Genomic DNA, 27,522 nt, shown 5'->3' on the forward strand with positions numbered 1-27,522 from the left:
GCCTCACTTCAACTGTGGGTGGATCTTCACAAGTTCACAGAACAAGTAGGGAGAACAGCATAGCAACCAAAGCATGAAGAGCCAATCCACAACTTCTTGAGCCTTTCATAGTATTTGAGTTGAGTCACAAGATGTTTCTCTTCCTCACACAGGCTCACCTACTACAGAGCGCTGCCTTTGAAGCTGAACCCTAAGCCCACTGTACAGCCTCACCTACACCAGTTGTTGGCTGTTGGCTGTTTGGGATCTATAGCCTCATAGGCACAATGGAATGTCATTCTCTTAAAAGCCAAAGATAAATTAATATGACCAAAGATATCTGACTTTAAAAATGAAAAAAAAAATGGCCCGATTTTATACAAACAGAAAAAGAAGGAATGAAGACTTCCATCATGAATAACACTTTGGAGGACTGTACCCACATTGTAGACAGTGTGCCTCACAGGGGTTACATTGTCCTTGAGTTCCTCAGTATTTCAAAAGTATTTAAGCAGGCCAGAAGACCACAAAACTGCATCTGGTTGTCAAAAGCCTCTCTCTCTCTCTCTCTCTCTCTCTCTCTCTCTCCCTCTCTCTCTCTCTCTCCCTCCCTCCCTCTCCCTCTCCTGTGTGTGTGTGTGTGTGTGTGTGTGTGTGTGTGTGTGTGTGTGTGTGTGTGTCAGTGGCTTAGGTATAGTTTCCTCTGGAGCACTTGAGTCTATATCTACTAAAACTGATATTTAATAAAATATTCTGGCTGTAGATGTCTGACTATGACATCTAAAAAAAATCTCCATTTTTCCATCAATGATTTTTTTAGCTGTCATTTCTAATTACTCAAGATAATCAATGAAGCCATTTGCTCAGATCAATAAGGCACATTAATTCCCCTGATTTGTGAGTAACTGCAAACCACCATGCCCCAGAAGGATATAGGTGCCCTCTATGCTGCCATGTGCCTATGCACTTAGCAAGGGGCAGCGGAAAGCTTGCTGTACTGCTGCAGAAACTAGTCTGTAGCCTTCTTTCACACTTCAGGGTCTCCCAAATCCTGAGATGTTCCAGATACTTGACAAGCATTTGTGGAATATATGAATGGCAGTTTTCTGAAGAGCTGGGAACACATGAGCTTGGAGGTAGACAGGTCTGCAGTACCAGGCCTAGCCATGACCAGATGGGTGACCCTGAGTAGAATGGTTAACCTGCCTGAACCTCAATTTGTTTACCTATAAAATGAGCTTGAGGAACTTCCTATCTCATGGGGCTTCAGAGGTATTCAAAGAGGAAATACATGTATAATTAAATATCAACACTCATTAAATGTTAGTTCTTTTGGGTACTGAAATTTTACTGTAAATATGGAACCACCTGGTGATGCTCCTTTGCAACATGTGTATGAAAATAAAAGATTATTTTAATAAATTGTTTTGTCCTCCTAGAATGCCTCTTGCCCTTCCTGTCAAATCCAGACTCAACCATTCAGCACTCACTCTACCCTGCCCCTCATAGAGCATGCATTATGCTGTTAGGTTTATTGTCATCTTTACCTAGGACATCTCCCTTTCTAGACTGTCAGGCTCCCAAAGGACAAAAGTAATTTCTGGTCTAGGACTGCATCCTTAAAAGCACTCATCCCCATCTTTTCCAGGTAACAGATATTTAGTGAACTTTAAAAAGACTAAATTAATAAACTTGATCATATTCTCCCATAGGAAGAATAACATAATAAGCTATTACATGCCTACTTAAGAAATTGATTTGAACTAAATTGCAGATGGAATTAACAGGATAGGAGCAAAGACTCAAAGCTATAAAATAACTATTAAAAATGGTCAAATTAGGCTCCGGAGTCTCTGAAATATATTAAATGGGCTCAATGTGCAATACAGTGATCACTGGGGCTTCCACACAGCACAAAGTCATGCAGCCTCCCAGACTAGTGCTAGCGTGCATCGTGTAATCAGTCACAGCAAATACAAAGCTTTCCTAACAGTAGAATGACTTGGGATAAGCTACTTAAATGACCACCTTTTTACTGTTTTATATGACTGACCAGAGCACACGAGTGAGCACAGCTATTCCAAACCATCCTATGTTATATATGTCAAGTCAGCAGGCTTTACACCTTAAGTGTGTACAAAGTACATTAAAGGCACAAGATTCTGCTATTGCCCTTCTCAACAGAGAAAGCTTGGACAGCCATTGCTACATGACTTCCTGGCACCCCTGTTGGATTATACAGCTCCCTATCAGCTGTGTGTTCCTCTATCTTTCAGCTCAATTTCAGTGCAATCCACATCTAGGAGGTAAGAGAAGCTGGTGCTAATTGGACAGTTACTACCACATGCCAGGCACCAAGTTCTTCAAAGGCCATTTAATAATCACAACCTTACAATGGGAGGTGGAGGTAGGTGCACAGGGAAGGGAACTTTTCAGAAGAGGCCACTCTGTCACCAGATGTTTGAAAGGTTAGGTCAGACAGAGAAGGGAGCATGGATCCATGGGACTGTGAAGTGTAAAACAACAGGGCACATTCAAAGCCTGCAATCCTGCGATGGCAGGCAGCACAGTGAGCTGTGGTTTGACACTCTCAGGAAAATGAGTGAATGAGGCAATTTGAGAAGCCAGAGTCAACTGAGATTACTTAGATATTCACTCTGGAAGGTACAATCGAAGCACCTTACCAACAGCCATCACATGACTAGCCACGAACTGGGTTGGCAGGTGTCTTCACCTATCCAAGCTTCCTAGTGACACACCCATCCTGTTGCTGAGTGCAGTTACACTTCCACCTCCAGCCTCCACCCTCATCCTGCTCCTTGTCCTCACCCTCCCCAGCATCCTGAGGACCGAGCACAGTAGAGATCTAGACAAGTGTTCTGAGTGTTACCTGTGCACCTATCACCTGGAGTTCCTCTCAAAAAGCCTAGCTCAGTCAATCTGAGGATGGGGCCAAGAGCCACGGTTACTACCAGGCTCCTGAAGACTGGAGGTGGAGCACTATTGGCAGTGCTCAGTGACAGAGTGCTTGCTTACCAGGCTCCCAGGAGGTGCTAGGTGGTCTGAGGGCCACCCCTTAGTAGCAAGGCTGACGGTAACAGACTCTGCCAGTGGCACTGACTAGGATCTCCTTCCACATTCCACCTGAATAACCTATACTAAACCCTGGGTATCTCACCCTCAGAATGTGAAGTGGCTACTATGAAAATGTCCTTACAGGACAGTCTTGTGTCTGGTCAGCCTTTGGACTTGGTAGCTGTCACTGGTGTAGTGGATACCTTTGGGGTGTGCAGGCAGAGATATTTCTGTTTTTCCTTTCCCTCCACCCATTCTTTCTGCCCACTCTCAGGTCATAGCCAGGTGAGTGCTTTCATACTTAGTAATATTTCCTAAATAGCATTCTCTTCTACCTTCAAAACTATTTCCTGCCTCATCCTATAGAATTATCTATAGGATATATCATCTCACAGTGGAACTTCAAATGTGAAAGATACTTATCCTTACTGCCCCTAGATGGCCCCGCCTCCAAGTCCATAAGCCCTTATCTAGGAACTCCAACCCCGCCAATGAATGGAAACCATGTGCCCAACTAGCCACCACTGACCCGACAATAGAAACTTATAGTCTCTTATGGCCTGCCATTTTCTTTTACTTTGACCTTGATGGTTTGTTACCCAGAATGACTTGGGATGGGGTATGACACTGACAGGGCCTGGGCTTTTAACTGCAGTTAAAACACATCTCCTTGCAGCACAGTCTCCCTTTTTTAGTAGTTCTATCATGTTGTCCATGACTCCATCACTTCATGGATTCTGCTAATAGGGTCATCCCCCAGGGCTGACTAAATTCCTTGGCAAATGGTATGGGTGAACCTATGATCTACGCTGGAATAAGTGATACTTTCAAGAGACTTTCAGTCCTGCCTAATTCCCTCTCTGGATGGTAAGATAAAGTTGGCCAGGCACTGGACAGGCTTCCAGAGAAAGCTTAGGTTAGGACCCACCACTGAGGCAAGACGCAGAGAGAAGGTGTGCCTCTGATTGACTCCTAACATATCTAGAGCATGAACCCTTGCAATAGAAGTCATAAGAACTTATAATCCATGCACTTGGGTTCTTTGGGAGTCTCATCAATCAGAAAGGTCAATGAAGAGTGAAATTCAAAAGTTCTAGGATTCCTCATTTAAGTATTATCATGATACCCACTCTCCTCAGTGCTTTGGGCATCATGTAGAGGTGGGAGCGAAGGCTAAAGGGTGACATGGTAGGAAATGGGACACTAAAAACACAAAAGCAAATGAGTTATTTAATGGCAGTGGCAGTTGCTAAACTAGCTCTCCTACTCCTAAGCAGCCACCCTCCCACTGGGTTGCTTTTGTAACCTGGTGAATAAGGATAATCACTCTGCTAATTCAACACATAAACACATACTGTTCTGTAAGAAAATCTCTTCCAGGAATCTGCCCATCCATGTGTGTGTCAGGAAACATTTAATTCTAATCTCTGACCAAACAGTTTCTCAATCACTGACACTGGCCTTACCTGAACTCTTCCTTCTACCTTCTCTTATAGGTGATCTTTTGGTAATCCTCTCACACAGCATGAGGAACCTTGAGAAAGTTGACTTAATTACAACCACTGTCTGGGGATTAGCATGATGACTGATGAGACTTGTGAGAAACAAGCACAGAGTGGGACCCATATCTAGGAGTGATACAAGAGTGATTGTGCCCACCACTGCCCCTTCTGTTACAGGGAAGAAGCCACAAACTCAGAACTGAGGCAGCTTTTATACTTTGATTCATATTTTCCTTATTTTTTTTAAAATTAATTAGTTCCCACCCCCCCTTTTTTTTTATATTTCATACATGTTGGCCATTCTCACTGCTGTCTCTTCAAGCAACAGTATGTACAGAACTAATGACAGTGGTCCACCCTCTCACACTATCTATCAATAGCCAATAGTTCAGAGGTAAAGGGTAGGGCACCATGATCTCCACCCCTTTCTTGACTAAGACTGTTGATAGAGCCAGTCTTGTGTGGTCTCAGCACAGTAACTACTGTTGACATGAGTTAATAACTGCTATACTTGTATTTAGTCTTGAGAATGGTGTTTTGTAGCTCTCTACCTCTAGCTCTTACATGCTTTCTGCCCTCTCTTCCACAACATTCTCTTGGCCTTAGAGGGGTGGTATACATGGCTTGCTTCAGGCTGGGCCCACAGGCATCACTGATTCTCTGTACCCTGGCAGTCATGAGTCTGCATTCACTACCTTTCCCTGTGAGGGGCGGTATCTCTGAGTAACACTGGGGGCTGCAATTGTCTATGACTGTCAGCACAGGTATTTGAAGGCAGTTTGCTGCTATTTTCTTGCTATTTTTAATAGTGTACCAAACATCTAAGTAGGAAGCATTTAGTGATTCACTCACTGATCAGCGAATAAAACTGAATGAGGGGAGATGTACCAGGTGGGCTTAAAGGGCAGCGAGTGATTAAACATTGCCAACTTTCAGAATCTCATGACAAGCACATAAATTGTGATGCCTAGAAAAACAACTGTGCAGATAACTCTTGTTGCTTAGTTTTTTTTTTTTCCCAAAGGTGCCAAGCTCAACTCAACACTACATTATAATAATGATTTGCCAAGTGAAATTCTCTAAGAATACAGATCCAAGATATTAAAAAGAGGCCTATGCTTTACCCCAGTGACCATGTTCTTACAAACATGAGGCATTACTAAGGGCAAGAAAGAGACACTGTCATTCCATTATTCAAGGTGGTTACATTTGCTGATGTCATAAAGCGAGGTAAGAGTTGGGGTGAGGAGGATGTCTTTAGTGAACCAATGTGTTTTCTACATGGTGCCTGAGAAACTGTTTAATCAGATTCGGGTAAGATATCTCTGAAACACGGAAGCAGTGAGTTGATTCCTTGAAGAGATCTCCTTACAGAACAATATGTATATTTACACATTGAATTGGCCAAGGGCTTATTTTTACATCCAAGTTACTTCAAAAACTGAATTAATAAATACTGAGTCCTTGCTCCATGGGACACTACAGGTGTATGTTCTTTCAAGCCTCTGGTCACATTTTGATGATCAATATATTAATAACGTTTTATGCTTGCTTTTGTTTAAAGAACTCATCAAATAGTGCTGATTTATTAACAGTGAACTCAAAGCCAGCAGTACTAGAGCTTGCTCTTGCAGAGTCATCTAGTAGTGGTATTTTCCCCCAAGGCCTGTCATGGCTGGCCTTCTTGTACGTAAAAAGGAAGATGACATTTTAGCCTTGCATTTGGGCCCATTTTAGATATGATGTCAGCAACAAGAAACATAGAGACAGGGAAAAAATGGCACTAAATAGACTGAGCAAAGGACAGTTATTTTCGGTAGGAGAGCTGAAACAAGAAACCTCAGCTGGGAACATTTGCCTGAGATGACTCAAATGTCTCACGGCTCCACCTGTGCCCACAAACAACTTCGAAGCACTGTAGTGTTGGTCCTGGGATTACAATTGGCCAATTACAAGCATTGGAGCTACAAACTTACAAATAAAAGTTGGCAAGGAAGTAAATTCTCCAATATAGAGTGTACAAACAATGAAGGAATGAACTGTACTGTCTTTCCACCTCAGAGAGACCATACTGATCCACAGAGGGTACTTACAGATGCTAGGACCTGCCAAGGCCAATCCCATCACATTTAGGTCTTCGGCCTTTGCTTCCTGGGTGATGGCATCAAGTAGTTTGAACTGAGATCTCCTAAAGGATGCAGGACAACAGAACTTTTTCCCAATGGTGAGAAGCATTCCCACCTGGTCCCCAGAAGAGAAGGGGGCTAAGGAGACCATTTGGCCCCTACACTTTACCCAAGGACAGTCTGAACCAGAAGAGCGAACAGTGAAGACTTGAGGAAACTTCTGCAGAAGTTCCAATATGGACATTAAAGGATGATTATCAATCCTTTTTGCATTTTCTAAACAAATTTTGAAATAACAACAACAAGACTCACATAGGTCCTTAGCATGACAAAGGATGACCCAGATGGTGGGAAAGGCACAGGCAAGAGCCCTCGGGAGGGCTAGCTTACTATAACAAATCAGGAGATTTTGCAAGAGACCTACAATTCTTATGAGAAATGATGGCTATATTTTAGGGGAAGGAGATTTGGAAAGTTATTTAAACTTCAACTTCAGTGGTTAACACTGACTTTAAAAGTCCTAAAATTGAGACAATTAAAAAAATAATGGAAAGAGCACAGAATTTTTTTTTCATCAAGACTCTGGTGGATTACTCTAATTGAACAAAAATAAATTTAATTTCTGAGCTTTCTGGCAGGAAGTTAGAAGAATATGCATTTGGATACAGATTTCATCAGTAGATAAAAACCAACACAGCAGACCATCCAGTCTAGCACATTTGTGAGTATTGACATCTAGCAGACATTTGTTGCCCAACATCCCCGACTGCTCCCATGTCTTGACTTCCAGGTCAGCTGCTATCCAGATTTGGCGAAGCCTAGTCAATCCATAGAAGTAGAGAGAGCTTATTGATGGTGAAAAAGCTTGCTGCCTCAGTAGCAGGATGGAAGATAAGACATCTCCAAGAACATAACCAGCCAGTCTCTACCAACATAAAAAAGAATGAAACAGTTACAAAACTGGAGAGTCAACCAATCTGAAGAGAGATATACTTCAATATCAAAAGATCTCTCTCTCTCTTTCTCTCTCTCTCTCTCTCTCTCTCTCTCTCTCTCTCACACACACACACACACACACACACACACACACACATACACACGAGGGAACAAACAGCAGTGAGGGTGGTTCAAATTCTGACTGGATTACCTGTCATGTAGCAGTCCTAAGAGTCCACTTTGGACACCTTGGCTATGGTTTGCCTAGGTAAACATTCTATTTTGCCTATGTAACATACCTTGCATACTCTTGTACCTCTTTAAGATTGATTGTCATTGGCCCCTGTAAATGTGACCTGAAAGGACTTGACTACTTCTGAGTTAAGTCTATGGAAAGAGCAGATTAACAACAGGCAGCTTCTTCCAGCTTCTCAGTGGCTTCAGAAGCAAACAAACCAGACAATGCTTTCTCAGCAAGGGAACTAATAGAGATAATGCACTAAAGGTAATCTTGCCACTCCGAGGCTGGAAGAGACACAGCTATGCAGGACAGAAAGCTTCAGGGCTATACCAGCTCTTGCTTGGTAGACAAGACAGGGAGAAGCAACAGACAGGCAAAGAAAGAGGGACATCATTGGGAAAATTTCCACAGGAACAGAAAACCAGGCTGAACTTAGGCAATGTTTGTGTAGCTAGCCTGTGTTTGAGAGGAATTCTGCATTTTTCAACACAAAAGCCGGGTGCTGCAAAAGGGAGCCATCTTGAGAAGGGTGCACCCAAAGCTTGCTGCTTTTCAAAAGCAAAGTCCCCACATTTTCCTTGTCCTTTAGAGCAAGTATTGCCACATTGTCTTTGCCAGTGTCTACCTTGTGACCCAATCTGCTCTTTCCAGTTGGAAAGCAACTAAAGAAAGATTACGGAAAGTATATGCAGTGGGACTTGGACTTGAAACACCAGAGTGAAGCTTGGTTTTCCTCCAAGGCTGCTCATTCTCTTTCATCAGGAGACTGGGCAGGTGTGTGAGCAATAGTTGTGGGAAGCATGGGAATAACTGCACTCCCTCTCCCCAGGAGTTTGTTGCCCTTCCCTCTGTGGGGACTAGGATGGCTGAGATCAGACAAGCAGGGGAGCTCCATGCTGACCCATCCTTTGGGGTACAATGAACTAATCTATCTGGAGAATACTCTAGTGGTGGGGACTTAGGTTGTCCTAGAAAGCAAATAAAGTTAAAGCTATTCCAGACAGCTCTGGACCCCAATCATTGGCTAGCTGACACCAAAAAGGAAAAAGGTGAATATTTCCCAGACTCTTCTGTCCCCAAGGGGGACATAGTCCAAGAAAACCCAGAGGGGGAAGCAGAGGCAGATGGATCTATGAGTCCAAGGCCAGCCTGGTCTACAGAAAGAGTTTCAGAACAGCAAAGACTATACAGAGGAATCCTGTCTCAACCCCCAACCCCCAGAAGATTATTCAGTGAAATCATGGAGGGAATTCCCCCAGCTCTAGAGGAATAGGTACAAATGGTGCTGCAGAAACTGAGCAGAAGAATAAGACTAGATCTGTATCTCTCACCTGTGTGAAAATCAACCCAGAGTGGATCAAAGACCTAACAAAAGTCCTGAAACTTGACTGGAAGAAACAGCAGAAAAAATGCTGTAGGATATATGCATAATCAGAAACTTTCAGAACAGAATTCTAAAAGATCAGGAAACCATGGCAATAATTAACAGTGGGATCACATTACCTTATAAAGTTTCTGCACAGCAAGGTAGGTGACAGAGAAAGGGGACAAAGAGCAAAGTCTTCACCAGGTATTCATCTCACAAGGGAGTAATATCTCAAATATATAAAGAAGTCAGAAAAAAGAAACAAAACAACAAAAATATCTCAACCCATAAGTAGGAAGACTAAATATATGTGATTGAGATATACCATTCGTGGGTACACACAGAGAAACAAATACAACATACAACTGCATATCCATGTTTACCCCAGCATTGATCATAACAGCCTTGGTACCCTTCTACAGATGAATGGATAGAGTAAATATGCTATGTATGCTCAATTTAATAGTATCCAGTCATAAGTAAGAATGAAATAATACTGCACGCAGCAAAACTGATGCATCTGAAGACCATGTGTTAAATAATCCAGGCTCAGAAAGACAAGATTGATATGTTTTCCTCTTATATGTGGAATTGGGGATAGGGAGCATGAAAGTAAAAGGGGTTTATTAGGAAAGAGGAAATAGATCAGTGGGAAGAAAGAGGGGGGCAGTATCCAGGTAATATAGGGTTGACTACAAACAATATACATTATGTGGATATATAAAAATGTCTCAGTGAGCTTTCTTCCCTGCCATCTCTGAGTGACATACAGGCTCCAGGGCATTCAAGATCTGGCTTTACCTGTAACCCACTGCCATGACACAGGAAGGCATTGCTGCTAGAGGTGTAAAGGAGATGTAACAGATGGTAACACTGCTTTACAAGAGATGCTAAAGGCCATCCTCCTCCATGATGGTCTAGCGCAGAGAATCACAAAGCTACCAAAGCCTAAGGATGAGGGCCAAACTCATGTTTGTGTGCTTGCCTCCAACTATGATGAACCTGTGTATCAAGTTGTTGGCTGCCCTTTTCACCAAATTAGCCTAATTAATGCTGATGACAACAGGAAACTAGGGTTGGGCAAGCCTCTGTAAAAACTGATTGAGAGGGAAACCCCATAAAGTGGTTGGTTGCAGTTGTTCAATGAAGGACTATGACAAAGAGACCCAGGCCAAGGATGTCACTTCAAATACAAGAAATGCACAATTTTAAAAAAACATGGCTCATTTTACAAAGTATCTCAGTGAAACCCATTATTTTATACAATTATACATCTAATTTAAAACACTTTAAAAATAAACTAGTCTTTAGAACCAACAATACCTACTACCTGGATATTGTGATTATCTTAGGGTTTCTATTTCTGTGAAGAGATAGCATGACCATGATAACTCTTATAAAAGAAAACCTTTAACTGGTACTGGCTTATAGTTCAGAGGTTTAGTCCATTATCATCATGGCAGAAAACATGACAGCATGCAAGCCGACATGGTGCTGGAGAGGAGCCAATAACTCTACATTTGGATCAGCATGCAGCAGGCAGAGAGAATGACACTGGGCCTGGTTTAAGCTTCTGAAGCCTCAAAGTCTTCCCCTAGTGACACGTTTCCTCCAACAAGACCACATTTACTCCTACAAGGCCACATCTCCTAATAGTGCCACTCCCTATGAGCCTATGGGTGCCACCACAGTGACAAACAAGGACATAGTCTCCTCTTTTAATATATCCAACTGCTACTTCTTAGCACTTAACCCCACTCATCCAAAACCTCCTCCTGCATCCTCCTTCTTCAGCTACTGAGTAGGCTCCATTCCCTAGCCCTCCAGAGTAAGCTGGCTACAGATATACACACTTGATTCATGCCTGGCATAATCAGTATGAATCTACTCACACTTAAGAGTTGTCATCCCCTGTATTAAAATAGACAGTGAATAACTAGTGTTGGCCAAGATATGGTATAGCTGCTTTACAAAGCAGTCTAATTTCTCAAGTGGATAAATACTGGTGTACACTCAGGAGAAGTGGAAACAGAAGTTTATGCACGAATGGTTATGGAAGCATCATTCAGAGTAGTCAAAATGTGGAAACATCCCACATGTCTACCAAATGACAGGAAGAGAAATGAAATGTGGTATATTCACAGAAAGGAGTGTGATTCTTCAGCATGGGGATGAATTACTGACATGCTACAATGGGAAGGAATTTTGAAAACGTTACGTTAAATAACAGAAGCCAAACACTAAAGGCCAACACTACATGAGTCCATTATATGATATGTTCAGAATAGGCAAGTCACAGAAACAGAAGGTAGATTTGTGGCTTTCTTGGAATGGAAAATGCTGACGACAGAAATAGGTGGTGATTGCTAATGTAACCCATGGTCTTTTTGGAGAAGACAGTACATGGTAATGGCTGAACAACTCTGGGACTATTCTAAAGACCATCACAGTTTGCACTTTAAATGGTGAGTTATATAGATAGATAAATTATATCTCAATAAAGCTTCTACAGAAAGTAGTGAATAAATTCACAGTTTTCACCAGGAATTTCGCTATCTGGTCATTTTATAGAACACCAAATGCCTGCTACTTGTGGGAACTAGCACTCTCAGCAATAATCTATGAGACCACTTCAATTTTTGTAAATAAACCACATAAGCTAATAACCACATCTTACAATGGGTGAGGAGGGAGACAGCATAACAAGGTCCCATAGTTGAGGCTTTCAGTAGAGAAAGATCACATATATTTTCTATGGATTACTAGAACCCATAACAGCACATGAGAAAGAGTTCCAGCATAAAGCTGAATATGAAGGAGTAAAAATCTTTATTCACCAAAATAGGATCCAATGAACAAAGGCTTTCATTTACTTTGCGATGTTCCAGATATCAGATAGACTATTTAGCCCCCTGTAAGATCATACAGAATCCTACATTGCTCTTAACTCCTTAAGGAAAAAATTGTTCCTGTCCTCTGACAAAGTAGCATTCCACCTTGAGGAGTGTCTGCAGCTTCAATCTTTCATCTGCTGTGGGTCACTCAGACACTTTCCCAGGTGGCTGCTACAGGACCCACTAGTCACTTTGTCCTCTGCTTTGTTATCTTGTGCTAGCATATGTTAAATACAATGTGAACTAACACCTAATGCATTCTTAGCCTAGTGAAACCAATTGGGTGCATGTAAGTGAAAGGCTCAGCTTCCCACACATGTACAAAGCAAGTCCTTGGGGCACGTGATTACAGAACAGATGCTAGTCTCCCAGAGTGTCTCCCCTGAGTCCAGCTGTCCTGGACTCCTTGGTAGGAGTACTCATGATGAGACACAGGAGACATCAAATACAATTAAGTTAGTGTACAGGCAACTCCAAATATGCAATTAGAAAGATAACCCAGGCACCAAATTAAACAGGATCCTATTTAATGCTGACCACAAATAGTGAATTAGACACGTGATGTACACACCTGATAGAGATGTGTAATATGTAACATGTAGATATGAGATACCTATCATCAATCCTGTTCTTTCTACTCTCATATGACCACACAGTTATAGAAGCATCTGTCTCTAGCATAGGTTCATTCTTCTATATTATTGTTATTGTACAAACAATAACAGTTATTGTACAAAGCAAGAGGGACACTTGCTTTTCCCTCCCAATTAAACAGTATTGGTGGTGCTTACTATCCACACAGGGAGACTGTAGACAATCTACTCAGGAGCATCCTGATACTAAAGAATACACAGAACCTCTTCTATGCCCCATTTCCTCTGTGAGGCCCTTGCTATAACTTCTGGTTTCAGTTTTTGCTTTTTGACCTTTTTTATCCCCAAACCCTCAGTAGTCCCCATGCCCATTCTCACCTGCAGGATTTTCCTATCTCAACAGGCCACCAGACAGATGTGAAATCATCACCAGTTACAGTTTAGAAGTGAATACAGTTGTGTTTCTTGCTGCATCTTTAAGTCTTAACATTCTCATTTTTTAAAATTTTTTTTCATTTTGCCAAGAAAAGTAGCCCAGTTATTTTCTTTTTTCTCTCATCAAAGCTACAGAGAAAAAAAAAAAAAAAAACAAGAAGTTGCCAACAGCCAGCAGGGGCACAGCGTCCAGTGCCCCACAGGGACAAAAACTGTGTTGGGCAACAAATGGGGAGTCCACTGGAATCCACTCACAGCAGTGGGGACAGACAATCCTGCTGGCAGCTGTCAATGACACTTGCTTGTTGAGATGATAGTGATTGATTGGAAACAAAATGTCCTATCACAGAAGAATGTAAGACTGCTTCCCAGAGTCTTTGGAACTTCTAGATGTCATAGGTCAGTGGTTAATATATCTTGGTTGGCATTATTTCTTAGTTTACATTTCACTCCTGCATTCGAAAGGCTTGAGCTTCACAAAGGTTCTCAGTGGTTGGAGCCTCCCTTCTGGATGTCTTTCCCTCTGTAGAAGTGATACTCCTCACCCGAGTCCCCGCTTCCAGGACCTCATGAGTTCTAACAAGAGGGATTCTGAAGTGTGTGTGTGTGTGTGTGTGTGTGTGTGTGTGTGTGTGTGTGTGTGTGTACGTTGAGTGTACTTTTTAAATTACTGGTGTTGTCTTTTATTTCTGTAAATTTAAAAGCAACTGGATACAAATAGCTTCAAAACTGCTTTAATAAAATGATCCCGCCAAAACCCACAGAAAGGTAGTCTTCATCAATGGTTCCTTCCTAATCTGTTTCTCCATCTTAGTCACCATCTTCAATCACTCCTTCATGTTTTAATCACTTTTCTAATGAAGAAACAGGGCACTTTGGGAAAATGACCCAATTATCGACTAAATGAGCCTCTGTGAAAATCATGAATAAAAAACCTGATGATATATTTACTCTTTATTGCAAAATTAGTCAACATTCAATTTCTATATAATTGACACTTATAGATGCTCTTAGTGTTACCTACTTCACCAAATCTTTAAATTACATATGTAAACACTGTAAAGGTATATTCATACATAGTGGCTAAGATTTTAAATTAACTTTTTGAAGTGCATCATACAGCAAAGATGCCTCTCTCCTTTCCGAATCAGATGGTAACTGATAAGGTGATTTTTGAGAAGCATTTTAAACAAGGTCTTAAAAGACTTTTGACACAACACAGCTGCTGTGGGATAACCCATCTGTATGCTGTGAATATGCTTTATTCCCATTGGTTAATAAAATAGCTGCTTAGGCCTATGGCATGGCAGAATAGAGCCAGGCAGGAAATCAAAGCAGAGATACAGGAGAAGAAGGGCAGAGTCTGGGCAGATGTAATTCACTCACCCAAGGGACAAGATGTCAGAGAACTGGCAAGCCATGGGGCACGTGGCAATGTATAGCTTAATAGAAATGGGTTAAATTAAGTTATAAGAGTGAGTTAGTAATAAGCCTGAGCAATATATCAAACAGTTTGTAATTCATATTAAGCCTCTAAGTGATTATTTTAAAAGTAACTGTGGAACCCAGTGGAACAGAGAAACTTCTGTTTACACACAGCTTTTCCAAAGAATCTTGAACAAAATGATTCAGTCTCATGTGTTTTATTCATATAGTGAAGTGTGATTGATAGCTAGATTGCAATGTGCAAATTTTTCCACACTAAGCAAAGATTTGATATCTGAACCCTAAACATGGATCCTGAATAACAGAGACTAGCCTAAAAAACACTTCCAGGATGCAGAGAATGTATGTGTTACTCAGAGTTCTCTCCCACCTCCAGGCTGTGTAAGAGAAAACTGGGGAGTGCTAGTTAGGCACTGTTATTGAGAATAGTTAGCTCAGTAGAGGATACTGCAGCCCCTTTCTCCTCTTTAGAGGGGGCCAGTAGCTAAGCCCTTTTTCCTGTTCCTCTGAGTGAGGACAGAAGAGCTCCTGAGTGAGAGAATGGATGCCATTGCCTGTAGAGAGACTGACAGAAAGAAACTCAGAGACCATTGCAAGCCTCTGTTACAATAAATCTTTCCGCCAAAAGCTGCCTGAGCCCCACCGACACGTGTGAGCTTTACGCTAGCCGCCCGCCTGAGTTAGGGCCCAAATGAATACACAGAAACTTGTATTAGGTTCAAAGCTGCTTGGCCAATGACTAGGATTCATCTGTTAGCTCAGTCTTAATTATCATAAATCTATATATTTTATAAGACTTATCTTATTGGACACCTTATTTGCGTCCCTCCTTGCTGGTGGATCACATTGTGCTGCTGGAGGAACAAGGGGAAAAGGGACCCTTCCTGTTTCTCCTTCGCTTAAATATGAGTCTCGTTGCTATGTCACTTCCTGCCTGGATCACCACTTCTCTACTACATTTCCAAGAATCCTCTTTGACTCCTAGTCCCATCTAACTTGCTGTCTCATTGGCCAAACAGTATTTTATTTATCAACAAGATAAACATACACAGAAGTACTTCCCCCATCAAGCCTCCATCACCGAGTGTACAATAATCTTTAAATGAGTTAAGAGCATGAATGAGAGAGAGGAGAGATGTTTGAAGCTGCTCCAGAAGAAAGGGGACAAGAGGAAGTGTGAATGTCCCACGATTCCAGTGGTTTTAGCGGGCCAAGTGAAGAAGGCAGAAGATAGGATACCTGGAAGGGACCCTATCCAGGAGGGCTTCCTGCCACTATGATAAGAAGATACCATCAGGAGAGGTGGGGCTATACTCCCAAGACTGAATCCAGAACAGTAAGAAGCCAGCTACAGAGTACATTCCTTAATTGAGTAATGGAACATTAACATGTCCTAGTTACCCACCTATGCTCTCCACACACAGAAGGCATTATCCTTCCAGTTATTGATGACTGCTAAGTTTGACTGCAACAAAGGGCAATGTTGACTCTATGCTGAAGCACATTAAGGAAAATTTATGCATCATAGGAATCACTACGGAACCCTGAACGTAAAACTGAACCAAGTGAGAATATATAGAGAACAAGAATGCACTAGCAAAGCTGAATGCCTCGTGAATTTGCCCACACACCCAGACACAATCAGGGCACCAGGAGACCAAATGATGCCTGAGAGCAGCTCTCACAGGATTGTCCTTTGTAGTGAATGAAATGGAGCCCATCTTTGCTTTTATGCATTATTTCCAGTTTGCCATCCTTTAGGGCAGTGATTCTCATCCTTCCTAATGCTATGATTCTTTAATATGGTTCCTCGTGTTATGTTGACCACCAACCAGAACATTATTTCATTGCTGCTTCATAACTGTAATTTCACTACTGCTATGAATGATAATGTCTAGTATGCTTGGGACCCCCCCAAAGGGTCATGACCCACAGGTTGAGAATCACTGCTTTAGGGTGAAACTTATTCTGAAGATATAAAAATAATTTTACTATAATAACCAATTAAGTGAAATAAACAGTTACTTAGGGAGAAATAAAATATGGCCACAAATTTAACTAATGCTTCATGTAAACCAAAGCTGTTAGACAGTGATTAGCAACAAATACATATTAATTCCTAAATACGAAAGTCAAGGTCAAAAAACTCTCAGTAGGTTTAGTAGTGTAAGATAAACAAAAGTAGGTTGCTCACTGTAAGTCCTAGCAGTGATGAACAACTATTAATTAGCTACTAGACATTTTCAAAAAGCACCTCTAGGACTATTCCATGGAGGACAGCAATAGGGCTCTTGAGCACCTGTCTCTGTGAGATTTACTCTCCTTTGTGATTAAGGTATTCTGGTGTTAATATGTGTACTTTGTGTGTACTTGTTCTTGTGTGTGTGTGTGTGTGTGTGTGTGTGTGTGTGTGTGTGGTCCAGAGTTCGATATCAAGTGTTTTCCTTTTTGAGCTCTCTCCTGTCTTTCTTCTCTGCCCACCCCCAACATCTTTTAGACAAGGTCTCTCACTGAATTTGAAGCTCACCCATTTGGCTAGACTGGCTGGCCAGAAAGCCCTAGGAACCCTCCTGTCTTTACTCTGCAGTGCTGGGATTATAGGTATACACAGTCATGTGGACACATGTGTGTACAATTGTGTGTGCACGTGAGCTTGTATATGTATGTTCATATGTATGTATATGATTTTGATTTACATGGGTTCTGAAGGATGGAATTCAGGTGCTCATGCTTACACAGCAAGCATACCAACTGAATTGCCTCCCCAGAACCTGCTGTACTAATACTATAATGTTGATTTATACAATCAATAAGTATCAGGCCCGAGTATATATATTTTACATATTTTCTTGCACAGAAAAGACCATGATTATACTCTGTCATGAATTGATGAGACTATAAACCCCTCCAGGAGCCACTAAACTAATAAAAACCATGCCTGGTCCCAAACTGATATGTTCTGTAACTGCCCCAGTCACCTTACTTTCCAGCAGAGTCAGATAAGGCAAACAACAGTAAATGGCCACATTAGAAACCAACAAGGGGACTCCTCAGTCTCTGAAGTCACGAACTGACACTAAAATCTAGAAAATGAGAGTGAGTGACTTCAGTTGAGGCCTGGGAAGCATGGGGCCTATAGGGAAGCAACTGAAGCCTGCAGTTCTTAAGGGGCTACAGTAGGGTTTGGCTTCATCATTTGTGATACATAACACCTGGGGCCTTCCCAGGAGGGCCAAGAAGGCAGAATCCTGCACCTGTGTGCATCAATGTGCATGTTTGCACATGGTCTTGGAAGGTGCTATGTCTCCCAGAATACTGTGCAAGGCAGTAGATAGAGGCCTATGATCCTACTGTATCTGGAGAATTAAAACTCTGCATTTTCCCAACTGAAAAAAAGGCTGTCATGCCCATCCATCATCTGTCAAGGCGGGAAGGAAGACCATCCTCAATCATCATCAGAACCAGCACAATTCTTTCTCCTTTTCAGTCAGGGTCATCTTCTGGCAAGGATTGCCAGGCCTTCCTGTTGAGTATTTGTTTAAGTATGCAAAGATGTGTTGCAATTGCTTAACTGTGTAAAGATTACTGTTGCTGTTTTACTTTACCTGCCTAAGGCACCTGATTGGTCTAATAAAAAGCTGAATGGTCAATATTGAGGGAGGACTTCCAGGCAGGGAGAGTAAGTATTGAAGGGGGAATTTAAGCTCAGAGGGAAAGAAAAAAGAGAGAGACTGGGGAAATGCCAGGGGCCAGCCAGCCAGAGACATGGAGGAAGCAGGAAAGTGGACATATAGAATGAAAGAAAAGTAAAAAGCCCTGAGAGGCGAAACATAGACAAATGGAAACAGGTTAAGTTAAAAGAGCGAGTGGCACAAGCCTAAGCTAAGGCTGAGCATTCATAATTAATAATAAGTCTCCATGTCTTAATTTGGGAGCTGGTTGGCACAAAGAAAATTTCAACTACACCTTTCTTTCTATCCAGATATACACTGCTTGGGGATTCCCACAGCATGCATTGGTGCAGAGAACATCAACCTGGAGACAGGGAAAGAAAACCCAAAATACAGAGAAATTTAGTCCCTCTGAGAAGAAGACCAGACTGAAATCATACAGGTCTCACTGATACAAGAGACTCAAGCAAACATTAAAAGACAGAACAAACAAAGTGACATAATTAGAACATAAAAGGAGAGTGTTTTGTTGTTTGGGTTTATGTTTTGGTTTGGTTTAGTATTGTTGTTTTTTAAGATAGGGTTTTATGTAGATCAGGCTGGCCTTAAACTCAATATACAGATGAGGCTGAATTTGAATTCCTGATTCTCCTGTCTCCATTTCTTGTGGTCTGGAATCAGAGGCATGTGCCACTATGTCCAGCTAAAAGAGAAGACTTTCTGAACTAAAAATATTTGAGAAAAAATAAATTCAATAATCTAGCTCAGTGCTTCTCAACCTTCCTAACACTTTGACCCTTTAATACAGCTCCTCATGTTGTGGTGACCCCCAGCCATACAATTATTTCATCACTGCATTATAAGTCATAACTGTAATTTTGTAACTGTTATGAATCACAATGTAAGTATCTGATATGTGGTATATCAGATATGTGACCCCAAAGGGGTCATGATCCACAGACTGAGAACTGCTAATCTAGCTGAAAGATAACATTCATTCCTGAGAATAAAATGTCATCTATTGAAGGGACTACCAAACTTTCCTGTAAAGGCCCAGTTAATAAACTGATATAATACTACCTGTATTATATCAGTAAACAGCTTTTATGTTGTGGCCAAATGGTCATTGTTGAACTTGCTTAAACCTGTCACCGTAGCATGAGAGCAGTTGTAGGTGGCACATATGCAAATGAGATTATAATATAATAAAACTGCATTTATAGAAATGGGAAGTGGTGTGAATCTGACAAAGGTTCTGAAGTATGTGGAGTTCTGGCCCAGAAGATCAAGTTAAAAATCCATCACAACACGTGAAGAGAAAAATGGAAAAGAAACAGATCCAGGGGGTTAAAAATGAGCCATCAATAACTCTAAAGGAGAAAAGAAGTTGATGAAGAATACATCATTGGAGAAAGAATAAAAGAGCTCTCCTTAGTTGGAATTAAACCTTTGGGCTTAATTAGGTAAATTCTGTTAAGATGCATGAGTTACTAGAATGAAAGATAACATTTATAACTTACACCAAGAAAGGAAAGGTGATGGAATGGTGGAGAGGGGGGATTAGTCTCATATGTGTTACATTATCAAGAGTAGCCTTGAGGGGGAGAGGAAACAGCATGCCAGGTTTACAGTGCACATATGGATGGGGTGGTGGTAGTAGGTTTTCATATATGAAGAACTTTAGTAGAACAAATTAAAGAAAGAGATGCTTAAATCTGAATTTCTCAAAAGAAAACCCTTTAAGAAGACAAGCAGTGAAACACCCACAAGTGTTGGGGAATATTTGTACACTGTGTGAAGATATATTGCTGTGATTGGTTTAATAAAGAGCTTCATGAAAGCAATAGTTAGGCAGGAGGCATAGGTGGAACTTCCAGACAGAGAGAGGAAGGAGGAGGAGATAATTGAGGAACACAGGAGACGCCAATGAGACATGGAGGGAGTTGGACATACAGTGTGAAAGAAAGGTAAAAAGCCATATAGTAAAATATAGATTGGGGGAAAAAAAGGTTAATTTATGATAACTAGTGGGCAAACCTAAGCTAAGGTTGAACTTTCATAATTAATAAGATGTCTCTGTGTCATTTGGGAGCTGGCTGGCCTGACAGAAAAAGACTCATTATACACAGGTCACCCCTAACTTCACAGCTGGGGCTATCACATAATAGACCCAGCCCCAAATGGGAAGAACCAGCTCCAGCCGGAAGAAAAGAAGCCACTCTTCCCACCCCAAACCACAGTAGACTAATGACCTCTAGGACACTTCGACTTCTGTGCCAGAATGGACTCTACCTGTGACAGCAGCACACAAGAGGCCCCTGAGCCACCCATTGAATGTACTTGGGTACTGCTGCATTGGGACTCTAACTCTTCACACACGTGCTTCCAGGGCCCTGACAAGTATGGAAGACTCAGAGCACAGAGTGCCCACTATATACAGTCAGACCCACTGCTACTCCAGTCTAGGACTACAGGGGTGGCAGGGTAGAGCCAGCCTCAAATGGCTGAGAATTCATCGATGGGAGGGAAGGAGGGACAGCTGCAGGGGTGGCAAGCCAGGATCAGGTGGTAGCCAAAGCTTCTAGGCCATGGCACATGTTCCATGTCCAACTCCCCTTACAAAAGAGAAATTCTAAGATGAAATTGTAAAGGGTTTCAGGACAACGATGGCAGAACATGAGGCTCTTCTGAAAATTAGGTCCTGTGTATACCTATGAAGGCAATGCTGCCCACATAACAGCCAGGAGATGATGTAATGCAAAGAGATGAGCCAATGGGAACTTCCCAGAGAAGAGTGTCAGGTATAGAACCTGGGAGAGGAAACGGTTCCTCCTCCTGGGTATGAACACAGGGAGAATGGTCTGTTCCTAGGCCACAGAGAAAATAGAAAGTGATGGAAGTTTGCAGGACCCGGGAGGGTGGTCATGGAAAGATACCACATCTGGGAGGACAAGGATATGGAGAGTCATATGCCCTGGAAACTTGACAGTGAAGGGGAAGAAGAAAAAGAAGAGGAGGATGAAAAGGAGGAGGTGATGGAGGAGGAAGAGGAGGAGGTGAAGGGTGATGGAGGAGGAGGAGGAGATAGCAGAGGAAGAGGCGGTAGAGGAGGAGGAGGTGGAAGAGAAATTAGGATCCTTTTAAACAATGAGTCACAAATAGGAAGTTATGAGTGACCTGTGGCATTTACTAACTTGCCCACCACCTCCCTGTGCCACTGAGGTACCATCCAGTAAGTACGCTGTACTTCCCTATGCCTACAGACACGCTAGCAGGCTGTCATCTTTGACGGCACAGAACATCTTTTGATCATCTGCTGCTCCATACAGGATAGAGGACCTTGCAAGAGGAATAGAAAAGAGAAGACAAAGAAGAACTCACATAATGAAAGAACTGAGAACATGGTTTAAAAAAAAAAGAAATTCATTACAATGAGGATACTTTGCAAGATTCAATGTTCTGACAATAAAATTAACTTTATCTTGATAGAGGAAAAACAAAAACAAAAATCTGAAACAAAGAACTAGACGGCTGACCTCTCTGTAAGAAAGGGAGAAGGGGAACTAAAGAATGCATCGTTAGGCCCCAGCCTAGGGAGCTGCTTGCTACCACACAGTGCCTGGAGGACAAAGGAAGATGACCCATTAGACATGGGACTCTTGGGGAGCATCAATGCTTATTCTTCATCACAGTTATTTTAACTGTTGATGGCTGCACCTTCCACATTAGAAAGCATTTATTCAAACAGTCCTTTTCTAACACCTTTTGGGGCTGAGACCGTTCTCCAAGCTCATTTTATGTCTACATTTAAAAGCAAGAAATCTGTGACATACAAGAAGTCTTGCAGTATCTAAGGAATGTATATTTGAAGTTCTTTCCAGGATTTCCAGCATATACAATTTGGTTGCTAAGCAACTAGATGCGTTTGTATCTGGGACCCACAGTGGATGAGAAGGAAGGAATCTGAAAGGAACATATAAAATCATTCAAGAAAAGACACCATGCTAACATTCATCCTGCTTATTGGTAGTGTGTGGGTGCCTGGCTTCCTTTTAGTAAATGTTCAGGCCATGACAATGAAGACAATATGAACACATACATCCTGTGGATGATAACCAAAGACAGAAAGCTCAGGAAAATGCAAACTTCATTCAACCCAGTCTATAACCATATCAAATCCAGTCACATAGGACCTAAGTATACACCAATTTAAATAAGGGAAAATAATTTATTTTTCTGCAATTCATTTGTGAGCACCTAATATTGCCCTCTTTGTAGGGTTCAATTTCACAGGGTTGTACAACTAAAAGGGCTATACAGTTAAAACCCTCAGGTAGCCCAGGCTTTTACTCTTGAACTTTTGACTTCAGATTCTAAGCCATATTTGGACAGTGGTGTCAAATGAAGAATGGCCAGCCAGGGCTAGAGAAATGGCTCAGTCAATAAAGCACTTGCTAAGAATGGACTAGGGCCTGAGATTGATCTTTGCACCATGTTAGAGCAGGCATGACTATAGTCCCAATGCCGGGGGCCGGGCATGGGGGAGACAGGAGGGACCCTATGGCTACTGATCAAGTAGTTCAAAGAGATATACCCTTTCTCAAAAAAAAAATAAAGTGAAAAGTGATTAAGGAAAGAACAGGACAATGACCTCTGGCCTACACACACACACACACACACACACACACACACACACCCCTACTTTCCAAATAAGAACTATTCCTAATACAAGTTATCGTCACATACAAATGAAGAATTTACATGAATAAAATAAATGTATATGAGGATAATCTTCAAATTCTTTTTCTGTTACTTGGAGAGGGTCTCTGAGGTGATTTGAATGAGAATGGCCCCCAAAGGCTCACATCTTTGAATGCTACTTGGTCCTCAATTAGTGGAACTGTTTAAGAAGGACTAGGTGTTGTGGCCTTCTTGGTACAGGTGTGTCACTGGGGGTAGAAGACTTTTGAGGTTTCAAACGCCCATGCTTTTCTGTATCTCTCTCTCTCTCTGCCTGCAACTTGCAGATTATATGTAAGTTCTCAGCTACTGCTCCAGCACCTTGCCTGCCTGCTACTATACTCTCTGCCATGATGGCCCTGGACTAACCCTCTGAAACTATAAGCCAGACCCCAGTTAAATGCTTCCTTTTATAAGTTGCCTTGGTGATGTTGTCTCCATCACAGCAACAGAACAGTGACTAACAGAGCCTCATAATGAGAAGAATGAAAATAACAATATTTTGAGTGGCTGTTGCCAATAATTTTGAAACTTGATACTTTGGAGCCTAGAAATCAAGAATCTGAAGGTGTGAAAGAAGAAAGGGGAGAAGAAAAAAATATCAAGAGTGGTGAACAGTAAGGCTCACATGTCTGCCAGTGAGGAGCGTACTGTGCAAGCACTGCCTGGTCGAGACTGTCCCTCATCTCCTAAAGTTCGCACACAAAATCAGACAGCAACACACTTCAGACACCATTGTCTTCATAGTTACTCAAGCCCATGTTCTCATGTATGAAAATATATGCTGCCTTCAAATGAACACCTGACATTGCCTTAGAAATAGATGTTCACTCTGTGGCTCAGGGGATTGGCCCCTACCCCTTCTTGTGCATTTATTTCCTTGTTTGTGTCTATTGAAAGGGGAAAGTCAATTATATAACATAAACAGCATTTGCTTCTGACAACCTAGTATTTTGTCCTACAATAGAATGTGATGTCCAAAAGAGATGGACTAAGATTAAGAGGAAAATGGCCTTCATGGCAAGGCTGGAATGGAAAATGTCTGTTCAGACTCTGTTTCTGAGATGGTAACAGAAAACTTGCTGGTAAACATTGAGCAGAAGCCTCCTATTTTCCTTCTAAAGTACCCAGGTTTGGCCATTCCAAATCTCTCTGTTCATGGCCAAGCTCTGCCTGGAGGAGGGATGAACAGTTCTCTCTAGACCTACCAAGAAATAAATGTTCACCAACTCCTTTCTACTCTTTATCAAAGCAGGGAATGGTAGAAATGGCTCAGTGGGCTGTATGTTTGTCTGCCATGCACGAAGAAATGGATTTAATTCTCACCACTTTTTTTTTTTTTAATGGGAGGAATGGTTACATGCCTGTAACTCCAGTACTTGGGATATGGAGGCAGGAGGATCAGAATGTCAAAGTCATCTTTGGCTGCATAACAAGTTTGAAGCTCGCCTAGGATAGATAACAGAGCCTCATTTCACTGGCCCCCCAAAATCCCAATACACAGAAAAAATATAAACAGACATAAAACAAAGGGAGAAATGACAGAGTGTGTCACAATAGCATCTTTCTGGAAAAACGTCATCAACAAGATACCCATTATTGTCATAATGGAAGACTTTAGCAGTCTGATATTCAGGGAAATTCAGATGACTTTCCCAAGAACAATCTAGATAGGGTGTTTTGTTAAAATTTGTCTATTTTTTGAGAATTTGACACATGTAAACCATGTATTTTGGTCATATTCACCTCTTACTCCCTCTTCCTACTTCTCCATCTCCCCTCATATCCCTCAATATCATTTCTCCTTCTATCTCACCAAGTTTGACTATTGTTCAAGTATCTGCCATACAGTCATCTGCCAGAGCAGGCAGGAACCTAACAGGGGCAACACCTCTGAACAAGACTGACTTGCCCTTTCATGGGGACAATCAGTTTTAAGGCAACATGTTAAAAATTCTGAAGGTAAAACTACAGGGAGAAATTACAAGACCAAATCTGGGTGCTCAAAGCTGGGTGTGCACACTAAACAACCACAAGTATCTGCTAATTGAGAAGAAAAAGTGCTGCTAAAACTCATAGAAAGTGAGCAACCAAGATAAGCCTGGAGCACCGTGCTACCCAGCAAGTTGGCATGCAGGGAACTGAATTTCAGCCTTGACCAACATTAGGCCAGGCATCTTCTTGGCAACAAGCAAGAGGCAGCCACTATGAAGGACAACCGGGCACCACTATATATGACATCACTAGGCAGGACATAGAGGGACTGCTCTCCAAGACTGCACAGCCACAGGCGGTAACACAATTGTGCTTACCACATTCTACCACACTCAATTGCAGAGGGAAACTGGAACCTGTTCAGAAGTATTTTGGAAGACCTGAGAACATCCAACTAGAAATTCTAGATCTAAAAAAAAGTAATATTTAAAATTAATAAATCAGTAGGAAGATTTAACAGCTGGTAAAATATAAGTGAACAGAGAACTAGTAATCCATGGGATACCTAGAGAACTACCAGCCATGATGGAACACACTTGTATGTAACCTTAGCACTTGGGAGGTTGAGGCAAAAGAACCAAGAGTTTGAGACCAGCTTGGGCTATATAACAAACCTCTACTGTAGTTTTACATGAGAACTATGTGTCATTTAGATATTAAAAGGTAGAAGAGCCCTGGTGAACTCCAAAAGAAAGGCTGCCATGGATGCAGCCAGAGATGAGGAAGGAGTGACACAATGAGGCAGATGTATCTCATGAAGAGGCCACGGCTGAGAATAATTCAGAAACCATGAAAGACATCAATTTTATGGATTCAGGAGGATCAACCTAGCCTAAGGCAGTATGAACAAGAAGAAATCCACACTTACACAGATCACCATGAGAAGGCAGAAAATCAAAGACAGAAACAACCTTAAAAGTAATCTTGGGGAATGGGGGGAGTCATGTGATGTCCAGTGAGTCCTCTTCAGAGTGGCCATTTGTCAGAGCCAGTGTGCCTGGCATCCTGTCAGGAAGGCTCTACCATCATTCTTGCTTATGCTTGAACATTCCAAGGTACAGGAAAGTTAAGAGTCCAGGATCACACAGCTGCCAAAAGCCTGGGATAGGAAACCTAGGCACTTGGCTCCACAGTCCATGCCCTTAGCACTGTTGTTTAACGGTCTCCTGCAGCCACAAACAGTGACTGAGAGCCCACAATGTGCTGAATTATGTCGTCACGAATGGCCATTTACTAAGAGCACTTGTATTAGATGCTTTTAAAATTTGACCCAGAAAAAAAAAAATCATTCAGCCTGGTTCACCTCCAGAATCACACTTGCCCGCTTGCCCCCTTGCCCCCACCCCTGCCCTGCCACTTCCTGCTCCTGCATAAGTCCACCAACACCCATGCTGGAAAACCTATACAAGCCTGTCACAAATCGTCCTCAGGCAGCATCAGGCTGAGCCCTTTCCACACCCCATTTTGACTGTGGACTGCAGAGGGACAGCCATCACTGAGCAGGAGAGAAACTAAAGAAGAGACCTTCTCTACCACAACCCAGGGGACGAGTTTATGAAGCAGTGAAAGCACTCTTGACCCTCATCAGTTCTTTACATAAGCAAAAATAAGTCTTTTTAACTAAGAGCATGGCACTTAGGGGAAGAAAATGTCCCTGTCCTGGGCCCTTTGAGCTTACAGTGCTGAGAGGCAGGGAACCTTCCTCTCCCCAGTCATCACAGAAGGGAAAAAGGAAGGAAGCTACTGGACCCTATGGATAGCAAGAGCAAGGATTTCAGAATTACATGATCTAGTTATGATCTTCAATGTCAAAACAGAAAGGCTGTGTGCATTTGACTGCTCTGTTCCTTAATATGTAATGCCCTCCTCACTGATCAAACTGCCACAGAGCCATCTGTAGTGGCTGGCACAGAGCCTGACAGAGCGGGCACCTGTCCCCAGTTAGACGAGAAAGCAGCAGTGCATGGCTGCATTACTCGCTGGAAGGGGCTGTTTGCTGCTTTTCTACTGAAACAGGAGATATCCAAGAAAAGCAGTAACGCTTCCTTGGCCCAGCATGTGATGCTGTAACAGGATCCCTGAGGCTGGGTAGTTTAGAAAGAACAGACATGTTCTTATAGTTCTGGAGGCTTCAGAGCCACGCTCCAGGGTGCAGCAGCATCTCATGGCAGAAGGTGGAAGGGTGAAAGCACTCAGCCTCGTGGGAATGTCTTTAGGATCTGACTGCCTATTAAAGGTCTCCTTCTCAATGGCTCTTGAATTGCAACATGAGTTTGGAGGGGACCAACAGTCACCCCAAAGTGCACAGCCATCGTGTGATGGGGCTGTTTGGACAGCCTACCCACAGGAGACGCTTGGCTGAGCATCATCTTGTAATTGTTTTTGTTTTCACAAACCTTCCTGATTTCTGAAGACTCAAACATAAGCCTGCAGACGCTTCAGCCAAATGGCTTCTTTTATGCTGGAATGCTTACCCAAGAAACTTCATTCCTCTAATTTCTCATCAGTGGAAAATGAAGTACT

General features: G+C 42.1%; 1 protein-coding gene and 1 pseudogene across 10 annotated transcripts in view; one reads left to right on the forward strand and one right to left on the reverse strand.

The window, feature by feature from the left end:
• Window positions 1-27,522, reverse strand: part of Pde8b (phosphodiesterase 8B) — a 176,960-nt gene that overhangs the window by 112,327 nt on the left and 37,111 nt on the right. Inside the window, exon 2 of one of the 10 annotated variants that reach the window (XM_035439120.1) lies at window positions 20,056-20,094. The exons of the other annotated variants lie outside the window; for them this stretch is intronic. Within the exon in view, the coding sequence (XP_035295011.1) occupies window positions 20,056-20,094 (39 nt within the window). The remainder of the gene's footprint in view (window positions 1-20,055; window positions 20,095-27,522) is intronic. 10 annotated transcript variants of the gene reach the window in all.
• On the forward strand, window positions 10,042-10,437 carry LOC103162621 (annotated as a pseudogene).

Source organism: Cricetulus griseus, chromosome 2 (assembly GCF_003668045.3).
Source record: "Cricetulus griseus strain 17A/GY chromosome 2, alternate assembly CriGri-PICRH-1.0, whole genome shotgun sequence".
In the NCBI taxonomy this organism is placed as follows: Eukaryota; Metazoa; Chordata; class Mammalia; order Rodentia; family Cricetidae; genus Cricetulus; species Cricetulus griseus.